Genomic DNA, 13,774 nt, shown 5'->3' with positions numbered 1-13,774 from the left:
AAGTATGTGAATTAATTTTTTTTCATGTCTAATTCAGCATTTATTAAATTGGACAATTCACAATAAACTTATTAATTCCATCAGCAAGATATGAACAAGTATCTCATCATTGTCAATTCTAGCTTAAGCTTGTATTTTTGGCCACGCATTATGCTTTCCCTTTTTTAATTCATTTTGTATTTTTGCTTGGTTTATATATCATAATGGCTTTATGTCCTTCAAGAAGAGATGTTGGTTATCATGTGTGATTCTTCTCAATCGTTTTGTTCACTTTATTCATCACACCGTTCATCTTATACGGCATCTTTACACTCTAGATAGTTGTTTTTTGCGAAGTAAAAAAAAAAAAACAAGATGTGGTTCATGGGTCCCCTCTTAAAGCTTGTGTGAGCTTGTTTTCTTTTGTTTTCAATCTAAATTTGGTAAAGGCTTACATGAATGTGTAGTTAGTTTTGGTGTAGGCGGTAAAAAGTGTCATCTTCATGTATTTGCTTTATCTTAAATGATGTCTACTTTCTTGTGCCAACCCCAAGTTCCTTTTTTAAATTGCATTTATGTACTTTTAACAACTTAAATTGTTAAGATTAAGTAATTTATAGGCTCTAATATGAAGATAAGATTTGAGATTTTGCCATTTACCTTTGATCTCTTTTATGTAGAAACACACGCATATGTGATAGTTCCAATGCCCTTCAAGTAATAGATATTCAGCTTTTTGGCTGTCCACACTCCTTTTGTTGCTGTAATTGTGAGAATACATACAATGCAAGCCATTGCCTTAACCATAATTTATATGGCTTCTTTTGCTTTTGGTCATGCTTCATACCATGCTTATAATAAGGCGATATTTTCGATGCCCTTATGCTGTTTTATTTTGGAGAAATGGGTCCTATTAATTGACGCCAAATGTTGTGCTTTTTTTCAAATGGTTTGTATGTAAAGTCTCCTTAATGATTTGATCTATTTATTTTTACTTGAGTAACCATGTTAATTGTTGTATGTTGCTTCACATGCTAAAGACTTTTGATTTTCCCTTTAAAATATTCACCCATTTCTTCCTTGTATAATGAAATACAAGTGAGAAAATGGTGATTCTTATGAAAAGATGCTAGGATAACCAGTCCATAAACATTTCTGTGATTTAAAGGACTTTTTACTAACATTTCTTTATTAGGAAAACCTTTTGTTGGTTGTTTTTCAATGGTGTGCTATTAAAGCTTCATAAATTTAATTTAGATGATTTATGCTTATTAATCCGTGCACTAATTTTGTACTTGACATGATATTGAGATCTTAGAATTTAAGATGTTCAAACGTCAAATTCCATAATCATGAGGTATCTCTTACTTAAGCTTTCTTACACTTAACATGACTACATATTTTTATGTTAAAATCTTTTTTTGTTAACATTTATTTGGTGAGTTAATTTTTTTTAGATAGCACCTTATCTGTTATGTTAATTCAAATTTTTTTTTTTTTCAAACAGTCGCTCCAAGCTTAATATATTACTTTTTATGCTTGATAAATTATAAGCTTTTAAAAAATTGGTTTCGCCCTTTTTAATAATTTTAAGAATTTTACCTTTTGTTTTCACGAAAAGCTATTGAATACCGCTACAATTTTGTTCTTCATCTCATTTAGCTTCACCAACATATTTCTGTAGCTGCATACATGATTACTTGCACTGATGTCGAATTCCAGTTTCGTGTTTTCCGTCTCCACCTCTATAGGCTAGTAACAAAAAAAATTATATATTTTCTTTTCAACAAGGTTAGCCTTTTTCTCAACTTGTTCTTTGTTATGATAATATTTAGTGGCCAATTTCTTGAAAGCGGAGCAAAATTATTGGGTTTTGTTATATGTTTTATTATTTAGTTTTTATCCTCCATTGTCCCGCATTTCATCTTTTGTTTCATTTACTTGTTCATCCTTATCGTCCATAAAGGAGAGATCTAAACTTGGCATATAATAGTAAATAAGAAAGAACAAAAACTGAATGTTAACTTCTTTAGAACTTCATAATATCTCTAGCCAAGCTTGATACAAAGGATTCCTTTATATATATATAAGTTTCCAGTTTTCATACTCATTCATGCTCACCTTCTCTCCTTCCCTTCAGCTAATGCATGCATTGTACCAAATGTCACTCTCTAATTTCATGCACTTCTGTAAACCCTTATACTTAGATTAAAGTATACTCTATAGGAATACTAAAAGTGACTCATTCTATTGTATTTTAGTTTACTGATTTACTATTTACCTTTTATCATGTATGCGCAAGCCACTTAAATCCATTACTTTCACTTTCATATTCAACGGATGGTACTTTTTTGATTCTTCTTCTTCGTAGTATCTTGATACATCATTATATTTTATGCCTCAAATCCATATTACAATTCTCATTTCTGTCAAACTTGAACATGCCTTTTATTGATTTTTTATCACCCAACAGTTGTATCTAAGATATAGCATAGTTCTAATTTTAACTTTAAAGTTTTATATTAAGTCTCCATAATGCATCTACAAATAACAAAGTTTGCCCAAAATGACACAGTATCAACTTTAGAAATATATCCTTATCCTTGTACAACCCCATTTTTATTTTAGATCCAAGTTACTTAAACTCATCACTCCTTGACTATTTTTGGCTATAATAACTAATTTTATTGATCCCACTAATTAAAATTGCATATTATGTATTCAACCTTTTTATACTTCGAACTTGCCTCAGGTTTCGCTGATTAAAACAATGATATTTGTAATTGGCAAACACTATGATTCTTCACATAGAATTTAGTTTGCTAGTATCTCCATTTATGCTGAACTTGATATTCTTGTAGGATACCTATATTATGAATGATATAATTTTTAAGGATACCTGCATTATGAAAAATATCATCTTTTGCAGGTCCTTCAGAACTTTGGGTTTGGTTTTATGCGTCTTTGAGGAGTTAAGGAGGGGTTATGGATGAGAACTTATGATTGGGTAGGGGTTGAAAGGCTGTACTTGAAGGGAAATGAGTGAAATGACATGAATAAAGGCTTCTCGGAGCAAATTTTTCCGGATATTTACATAATTTTTAATATTTTGCTGGGTTCTAAGTGGTTCACATTGATCTCAACCAATTATGCCCATGTTTTCATAATGTAACACTTTATTACATGAAGGCATATAATTTGATTGTTTATTATATTGATTTCTATATCTGTATGCTGATATTTGTTTTTAAAGCCTTTATTTTTCTAGTCCTTGTTGGGTGCAAGGAAGCAGAGTAAATCATATATAATTTAATAATTTTATTTTTTTAATTTCTGGTTTTCTTGTTGGTACATCTTACTTGCTAATCCATGTTGGTTCTAAGAAACCTATGCAAATACTGTCAAGTTCATTTGAAGTCATGAAGTTTTGATCAATCATTTCTCAATATTTACTTTCGTAAAAAGTATTTTTACTTAATTTTTAGTTTACCTTTTTACAATCTTTTGTATGTTTGGGATTTGGTAGATACATACTATTTTGATTATAGATATGAGAAGGGAAAAGGGGGTAAGTAAGATGACTTAGGTAGATAATATGAAAGAAAACATGTAGAAATTGAAGCTAATATTATGTGTGACACTCCGGAGAAATGGTTGGTGAATGATTCATGATATTGATTTTTAATAATTAGAATAAACATATGTCACGATTTGGCCTAGGGTTTTGAATTAACTAAGGTCAGAACAGACGATCGGACGGTAAAATTAAGTTTTTAATTATTATATTTCTATCACTAATAATTTAATATCTACATATTAATTGAAAAAACCACTAAAAGAAGCAATTTAATTAACCAAATAGAAATTTATCTTTCTAAATGATGACTCTGTTTGCTGTAAATATTATTTTCTCCAGAACTCATCTTCTACTAAAAAACTTAAACTTGAAAATATTTTAAAATAATGTAATGAGTTATCCTAGATAATCCAGTAGGGTAATCATACTTCTAAACTACAGTAACTCGAGAGAGAAAAATACATGTTGGTCTTTTATAATTCAATATATAAATCTTATAATAATCTAATATTGATGTCCATGCATTTACTAAAAAAAATCTAAATTTTTTTATGCAGTAACTTTTATTTTACTTTTCATGGTTTAATTTATAACTTTAATTTTACTTTATATTATTAATTTTTTACATCTGTCTCAGGAGTATCGCTGAACATACCTAACACATCTCTTGACCGACATCATCCCATCGACACAGCGGTTAGCAATATAAATTAAATAATTGTCTAAGGTGGTAAGGGTTCCTATCATCCCTAGCCGAATTGAATTGCAGAGCAGAGGAGCGAACACACAATATAAGAAGGATGGGGAAAAGACTTGTGCAGGAGAATAAAATTTCAACACGTTTGTTACAACTCGAATTGATAGCTTAGCGTTAACTAAGTCAGAAATTACGATCGGACGGTATTAATATTTCATTTACTTTTCACAGATTTTCATAACTTTTAATTAGAAAGTGTCAGTAAAAATACATAACAAAGAAATCATATCATCCAAAATTAACATGATAGACTGCAACTAAAATATCTTAAACAGACACAATAGTATCACTACTCAGAAGTAAACAGTACAGTAGTTATAGCAACACACAACATAGTATCTATCAGTAATATTCTTTCTTCTGTAAACTAAATCCCTCATGTTAGTCATATTAACTTAGTGTTTTACCTGAAAGAAATAATTAATTTAAACAGTAAGTTTACATGACTTAATGAGTAATTTCAATTATATTATGCATTAAATTAATCTGCAAATGTAACGTGCTGATGGATAAAAGAAGTGCAATTCATTTATTAATCAAAATGTCAACTTTCATTCTTAATTTAATCATTCCCGTTTCAGTTTAGATATTTATCCTTTTGATAATTGTCTTTCTTTTAAGAAGTTGTATTAGGATTATCGTTATAATCGAAGGTATTTTCAAAAAAATTCTACCCATAAGTACTCTTAAAATTTTTGCACTCGAAAGTATACCTTTACCATTTTCATTTTTTTTTTCGTGCATGGGTACATCACATCTTCTGCCAGTACCATTTAGGAGTAAATCCTGATTTACTCGAGCCTTATCTTTTCATATCAATTTAAAATTATTTAAATGTATTTTCATATGTCAATTATTTCCTCCCAGTTGTGAGATCCCTCAAACATTCAAAATACAAAACATAAATGAAATATTTATTTTTAAAACGACATTCTAAGTTCATTTTTATCAATTTGAAATATAACTTCTAAATAAATCATTAATCTAATACAAATAAAAAAGGTAGCTACCCGGTTTCGTTGGTGTGAAGGGGTACACGGCTCTTAAGTCGTAACTAAAAAGATGCTTATCCTTTATGTCTATTTGATTATTGATTTTTTTTAGTATTATTTATTCTTATTATTAAAATTTCACTTATTACAAATGATGATGATGTTGTTGTTGTGACTTTTTATTTTATTTGTGAAAACTAGGTACAATGCGATAATAATGGAAGCTCTTACAGTGTTACAAGAACCCAATGGATGTGATATTGGTGCAATTTGCAAATACATTGAGGTTAGCTGACAGATCTTATTAGTATTTTATTTGATGAATTTTTTTTCCACTCGTGTCTACTCTTCTATTTGTTTTGTCATAGCTCTTGCTTGTAACATGAAGCTCGTGCATCTTTAATACTATAGGATACTTGAGAAAGTAATTCAAAATTTCATGATTTCCTCATATTTTTATGGTATTCATTGTTTTCTTTGGTGGCATGTTCATATTATGAGTTTGTTTTTAAATGGTCACAAGGTTAGCAGAAAGTTTAGGAACTAGAAGAATATTCTTTAGAATAATTAGTGATCTAATTCAGTTGTTTCATAATCCAACTATTGTGGTAAGAGAGCCATCAACAACATTATTTTTCCTATTGCTTGGACAACTAGTTTAGGCACTAAAGTTTGATATGGAAGGAAAATAATCTTCAATATTATAGGTTAGCACAAGTTGCTTCGGGCTTTCTCATCATCTCTGATTATTCTTGGAGTCTTCCAAACCCACTTTATTAGGTTATCCTTGATGTAGGCTTTTCTTGACTTTGTTCAAGTAGAAGTTTTTGTCATAAGGGTGTTGGATTTAACAGTAGGGAAGCTTTTTAACAGTATAGAAGCTTTCTGCTGAAATGCATGCATCAAAGGACTACATGGGCCCACTCGTGGTTTAGGAAATCGAGGGTTAGCTGCTACATTTAAGGGAGATAAATTATTCTCCTTTAATTATCCATTATTATGCTTTATTTTTTTCCTTCTTTTCATGAAGATTTGAATTTCCCTTTAACTGAATTAGGGTTAGTTTTAGTTGTATATTACTTGTTATTTACTTGTATTGAAAAGAAGAGAAATTAGAGAGCTTATTTCCTCCAAAATTCTACATGATATCAGAGATAGGAATCAAACCCTAGCTTTCCTTCCCCTGTCGAAACCTCTCCCTGTAGTTGTCGCCAATCCCTACAGGCCCTCCGCAGGATTCCCTCTCTTGCAGACATCTCTTGGTCGTCATTCAGGCCGTCTGATTTTTTGTCTGCAACCATCTTTGTCCAGACGTGTCTCTACTGCTGGAAATTCTAACTAGCCTTTCGTAATCCACTCACAAAATCCAGATGAAAATCCTAGTTCTGTAGGTTTGAGACTACACTTTCTCTCTAAAATGGAATTCAAGATTAACACGTTTGCGCCATGAAATCTACTTCTTTCCTCCAAAATTCTACATGGTATCAGAGATAGGAATCAAACCCTAGCTTTCCTTCCCTTGTCTGCGGGATGCCCTCTCTTGCAGACGTCTTTTGACCGTCATTCAGGCCGTATGATTTTTTTCCTGCAACCATCTTTGTCCAAACGTGTCTCTACTGCTGGAAATTCTACCTAGCCTTTCGTAATCTAGATGAAAATCCTAGTTCTATAGGTTTGAGACTACACTCTCTCTAAAATGGAATTCATGATTAACTCATTTGCGCCATGAGATCTATTTCCACTTCAAAAGCTCTTCGTTACACCTTATCGTGACGAACAAATATGACATGAAATCTACCTCCAGAACAGTTTTCTGAATCTGAACCTAGGATGTTTGGTTCTACATCAGCTGAAATCCTTTCCTGCATCACCAAGCATAAACTATGTGGCAACAATTTTCTCCAATGGTCTCAATCGATATTCATATACACTTGTGGTAAAAGAAAAGATGATCATCTCACCAAGAAAAATTCTATACCAAAAATTATTGATCCCAAACATTAGCATGGAAGATTGAAGATCAAATGGTCATGCCATAACTTGTCAACTCCATGATCACAGAAATTGGAGAAAACTTCCTTCTGTACAAAACAATAAATTAAATCTGGGATGCCGTAAGAGAAACTTATTCAAGTGTTGCAATACCTTTGAGTTGTTTTAAATTGAAATAAGATTACATGACCTGCAGCAGAATGAGTTGAATGTTACTCAATATTTCAACACTTCCTTCAAATATTGGCTTCAACTATACATGTGTAAAACACACACATGAAGGTGCTCACAAGACATTTTTCTTTACAAAATCGTCATTGAACAGAAGAGAACCATTAAGTTCCTTTTAGGACTCAACAAGGAACTAGATGAAGTCAGAGAAAAAAGCATGAGAATAAAACATCTTCCTATAATTGGTGAAGCCTCTGTTGATGTACAGATAGAAGAGAGCAGGAAGAAACTCATTATGGTAGGTAATCCCACTAGATCAAATATTGACAACTTGGCTTTATACACTCTCAAATCGTCTCGGGACAAAAAATCAAAGAAGAATAGACCATGGTGTGAACACTGCGACAAACTTGGTCGATCTAAAGGAGAAGTATTGGAAAATTTATTGGAAGCCCAACTCGAAGATGATTGGAAAATCTAAACACAAAATTAAGGAAGACAAGTTTCCTGAACATAGTCCAATCAGTAAGTAGCAACTATAAGCTCTTCAAAAAAATTTGGGACAATATTTTGACCAACCTTCTATCAGCCTTTTAGCACAAGGTAGTCTTATATTTACTAGTGTTTCTCTCAACAGGAAGAATCACCTTGGATAGTGGACTTTTGGAGCATTGGACCACATGATAGGTGATATCACGACTTTCCAATCCTTTCATTTTTTCACTAACCATGCTGTAGTTAGTATCACAGATGCTTCCTTTCATCTGTGGAAGGAAGAAGTATGAAACTCACGAGGACCTTTTTCTTTAATTTGTGCTTTATGCTCCTAAGCTTATTTGCAGTTTACAGTCAACCAGTAAACTTACTCATGACATGAATTGTTACTAAATTGTACTCTAATTTGTGTGAATTTCAGGTGATGGACTCGACGAAGATGATTAGCTGTGTTGACATGTATCATTGACTTTGAGTCAACTCTTGTATCTATTTGTTTCTCATAAGAGGCAATTTATATTATGACATTTTTGCTTTGGGCATCCTATTTTCTATTATATTAAAAAATTATATCTCCACTTGTTTATCAACAAAAAAAATTAGTTTTTTTCAGTGTAAAACTTACCAACTTGTTAAACATACTCGACAAGTGTACCCGAGCCTGAAATACAAACCAATACATCTCTTTTTCATGGTTCGTAGTGATATCTGGGGGCCCTCAAAAATAAAAAATACAAATGGATCTAGGTGGTTTATCTCTTTTATTGATGACTACACTAGAACCACTTGTATTTTTCTATTGAAAGAAAAATCTGAAATTGTTAGTATATTTGAAACCTTTCAACATGATCCCCACCCAATTCCAAAGCAAAATTTAGATTCGCAAAACCGATAATGTATAAAACTTCTACAACTCCACTCTCGACTCTTAGATATCTAAAAATGACATCATTCATATAAACTTTTTTGTTGATACATTCTAACAAAATAGTGTGGCTGAGAGAAAAAACAAGCATCTCCTCAAAGTTGCACTTCACTTCCACTTATCTCGTAAATAAGATGCCCAACAAAATGTTAAACCTTAATAAATCTCTCAATGCCCTCATAAAATTCCACCGTCACATTCAGTTCTTTACTTCCAAACTGTCACTAAAAATTTTTGTTTGCATCATTTTTGTTCATTTATATCTACTATATCAAATCAAATTTGATCCCAGGTCAATCAAATGCATTTTTGTGGGCTACTTTTCAGAAACACTAACTATACAACTCTATGGATGTCTCCTTCTTGGAAAATCAATAATATTATGTCAAATCTAATATTCAAAGGGAGAGTTGGAGAGAATCTCAGATTTAGGGTACCATTCAGGAACCTCAAGCTCACCTCCCTTATATCCCTAATGAACTCACTCTTGTCCCCCTATCACAAATCAACCTGATAATGAACCTACTATGCCACTCAATCCTCCCATAACCCCCACTAAGGGCCAAGAACTCCGTGTGCACACTGGGAAAAAAAATATAGTGAACATATAAGGAATAATATGCAAAATTAGGAATGCAAATTACCGGAACCAACTCCACACCCCAAATATTCAGACAGAGGTGAGGTTAACACATCATGAATACCAAGAGGAAGAAGGGGCACAAGAATGCATAAAACACTTTATAGAAGAATTTGTGACATGAAAAATTATCTTTCTACAAATTTTTTGTTTAAAACTTGGATAATGTGAAAGTCCTAAATTATATTATGGAGGCTTTATCAATTCCTTCTTGGAAACAGACTGTTGAAGATGAGATTCTTTCTCTTGAAAGAATAGTACCTGGAAAGAACTCTAGGGTACCAATGGATATTCACCGTTAAATGCAAAACATATGAGAGCATAGAAATGTTCAAGTGTTCTCAATGTCATGGTTCTCCTGATTGAAGATCTACCACGGGTTACTACTCATTTGTATGTGGTGACCTTGTTACTTCGAGAAGTAAAAAACAAACTATGGTGGCTAGAAGCAGTGCAAAGTCTGAGTATCGTGCCCTACACCTAGGAATCTGTGAAGGGATGTGGCTACAAAAACTACTGAAGGAACTTCATGTGGAGAACCAAAGTACTAATAAAATGTTCAGTGAGTCAATTAACCTTCAGTATTTCAAAGAATTCAGCACATCATGATTGAACCAAACATTTAGAAATTGACAGATAATTCATCTTTGAGAAGGTCAATCGAAGGATTATTCAACTAAGCTATATCCCAACTCAGGATCATATTGTTGACATTCTTTTAAGGCTCTTCCTCAATACCACTTCAGTGATGTCAACAGTAAGTTTGGGATATATGAAATTCAACTTGAGAGAGTGTTGATATGTATGCATCTAAGGACCGCATGGGCCTACTCACAGCTTTGGAAACCATCGGTCAGCTGCTTTATTTGAGGGGAAAAATTGTTCTCCGGTTCTTATCCATTATTATGTTTTTTTTTTCCTTCTTTTCATGATGATTTGTGTTTCCCTCTAATTGTATTAGGGTTAGTCCGAGTTGTATATATACTTGTTATTTGCATGCAGTAAAAAGAAGAGAAATTAGAGATTTTATTTCCTCTAAAATCCTACATCAAAAAAGTTTTAGCACAACAATTGGGTGTTTGATAGCAAAGATAAAGGTTGTGGTTAGGCAAGGCATATGCGATAACGAGCGTGCCTTGAGGAGAGAATAAAATAAGGGATGAAGGCCCTTGAGTTGAAAACCTTCCATCGTGGGGGTCATTTGTGATCAAAATCATAGAGATTAATTTAAATGATATTGAATAAGTCAACCACATGAATAGGCATGTAGAGGACCTATCAACATTAAGTAGAAAGCAGAGTATTTAGCAAAATCAACTTATACATCATATCTGAAATTTATTTTGTGATTGACAAATTCAAGAGGCGCTTGGTTAGAATTGCAAAAGGGGAATAATGAGTGTTTTCTCACAATCATATTCAAGCAACCTCTTTTTTAAAATTATTCATAAGCATTTATATAACTAATAACAATAAAAGCTATGAATTTATTATTTATTCGTGACGTAAACCTATACTATGATTAAAAATCATTGGTTACTCCACAAATACTATACATGGTACTTTCACATTATATAAATCATTATAATTTAGCATACCTTTGACACACTTTCCATTTAATATGCACCAAAATTAATTCCTTGAAAATGAGTTTTGGTGCATATTAAATGAAAAGTGTGTGAAAGGTATGCTAAATTATTAATGATACTCAATCATACACCCTTCTTAATTTAATAAAAATCATATGAGGGTGCTTTTGTTTCTGTTATTGCTTTTTTTTGTTTGTTTTATTAGCACAAAAATTATTCTCATTGTGGATTTTGTGGCCCTAAAAGTAGATTAATTCTTCAATACCCACTTTTTTTTTCTTTTTTCTAAATCAATGTTCCATTAGCCTTTTTTATAACTAATTTGCATTACTCGTTAGTTTGACATATAATCTTGAACATCTTTTCTTTTCTTGAATATTTATACAAAATGATTTTTATATAACATTTGACATTTGCTTAATTTTTGAAATTATTTTGAAAATATTTGTTAACTACACTACTCTTATCTTAGCCATAAATCTCCAAATCTTAATGGACATCTCACATGGATCCGTGGTTCGACCTTCTATATTATTTTCCAATGCCAACTTCATTTTGCTTTCTAGGATCAACATGTTATAAGTTAATTTTTTATCTCTTCCAAAAAGGCTTCTTTCTTAAGTCACATCTAATAATTTCATATTAAAAAATTAAATTATTTCTCTTTTATCTTTCATTGGGTGTTTTTTGTATCTACTTGTCATCTTTCTAATTCCTAGCTTATTTTATAAAGAATAAAAAATTGAACTTTTTTTTTGTTTTGTTTTGTGCATCTCCTTATTTTTATGACTTCTTGCTTTCTCATAAACAATATTTCTCTTAAATATTTACTTTTGCTGCTATTTAAGTCATACTTCTTTTTCTTCATTATTTTTTTCTCACTCTACTACCAAGTTTCCTCGAGTGACATCTATTTCTAAACTTGTGTAAGATCCAACACCAATCTTTTTGATGAAGCTAGTCACTTAATCTTGTAATAAGTAGGGCTCAACTATCAAAATGTTTCCTCTTAGCAGATCGATAAAAATTGGCACAGTCATTCTAAAAATGTTGGTGAACCTTATCGGATGTCCAACAAGCATCTCACCGACCCATTTGTCCCCAATATAAGAGGGCGTCATGCGTGGTATCCGTCTATAACTGGAGCGGTAGTATTCCAACAATAATATCGTTATAGCTGCAGCCCATGCCATTCTTTTACGGCGGTCTTGCAGTGGATGCATCCTGAAATGAGAAATACATTAGGATGAAAGAAATTATGGAGAGGTGGCGACAGGAAAATGGAATAGTGAAAACATCAAGTATTACTTAGCATCAGAAAATAAGTGACATAACATGCTGTGATATGAATACATAAGCGAAGATAGTAAAAAAAATCAGACAATACATAGCATCATGAAATAAATGACAAAAGCTGTTGTAATAACAATACATAAGTGAAAAGTCTACTGAAAGATTAATACAAAGCGGACTTATTCTTCAACTATAAACCGTAAATATTCAATGCGCATCTCGGGCCGCAGTGCCATGAACATTTGCCTACGAGTAGGGTCCTCGAGTTTTTGAACACGCGCATATCAGCTACTACTTCTGGAATAGTATCTAAAATGACCACGCAGTCCCAAATCGTACTGTCAGGAGGAGTCGGAGCTGTAAAAACTGCAATTAGTTCAGCAAATGAGCCTTTAACAAAACTGTCATTCTCTTTTTTCCTCCTCGCAAGTCTGGGCCTTTTGGACATGGAATTAGACTCCTCTATCGCTTTTTGGTTAATAATAGGAATTTTTTCATCAGCTATAACCTGTTCAGGCGGCAAGTCATTTGACATTCCTGTAAATCCCATCTCGCTTGGGTTTGATGCGTGCTTCCCAGTCGCCCCAACCTCCTTAAACATAATGTCAAGTTTTTCCTCGAACTCTGGCTCAATTCCGCACTGCCTATATTTCTTCGCTGCTGGTAATGCTTGTAACAAGCTTATTTAGGGGGATTAGCTTCTAAATAATTTGAGAAGTAAAAAATTATATGAGTAGTTAGAAAGTTTCCTCAATTTTCTCAGGCCACCATTCAGCTGGAGCATCGATCGTCCTTTTAATTGGATCCCATCCCAATCCGGTAGAGTCACGTTTCAACTCTTTTCATATTTTTCATTCTTTCTTCAATTGGTCCCATTTGTTTTTGAATTTAAGACTGTCGTAATCCCTACCAGTCAATTTTTTGAATCTCTGAGCTATATTTTGCCAACTTTCTTTATTAAAATACGTGGTTGGCCTATTCTCGAATTCAATTTCTTTAATGCATAGGTCGCAAAAAATATTTGTTACTTCTTTATCCCATATTGCAGACGGACCCCCTTTAGTTGCCTTAGACATTTTGAGACTATATGGAACAAATTAAAATATAAAATAAGCACTTTCGTAATTAAACAACTTTTAAAATAAAGACTTAACAAATTCAAGAAACAATAAGCTAAGAAACAATAAGCTAGAAATAAACAACCACAACCAACATAATATCCACAACGTTGCAACGTATGAATAAAGAAAAATACAAATACACGAGTGATTTTAATGTGGTTCGGTCAGAGATCTTCCTCCACAGAAGGAAACCCACGTAAATTTTATTAACCAAATCGGAAAAAATACATATATGTGCTACAA

The 13,774-nt window shown here is 32.4% G+C and overlaps 1 protein-coding gene across 1 annotated transcript in view; it reads left to right on the top strand.

Moving 5' to 3' along the window:
- Positions 1–13,774, top strand: part of LOC110036231 (single myb histone 4-like) — a 46,393-nt gene that overhangs the window by 17,654 nt on the left and 14,965 nt on the right. Inside the window, exon 3 of the mRNA XM_020740624.1 lies at positions 5,507–5,591. Within this exon, the coding sequence (XP_020596283.1) occupies positions 5,507–5,591 (85 nt within the window). The remainder of the gene's footprint in view (positions 1–5,506; positions 5,592–13,774) is intronic.

Source organism: Phalaenopsis equestris, unplaced genomic scaffold, assembly GCF_001263595.1.
Source record: "Phalaenopsis equestris unplaced genomic scaffold, ASM126359v1 Scaffold204024, whole genome shotgun sequence".
NCBI classification, from domain to species: Eukaryota; Viridiplantae; Streptophyta; class Magnoliopsida; order Asparagales; family Orchidaceae; genus Phalaenopsis; species Phalaenopsis equestris.
The sequence above is the reverse complement of the archived record's forward strand: the minus strand, read 5'-3'. Positions and strand labels throughout refer to the sequence as shown.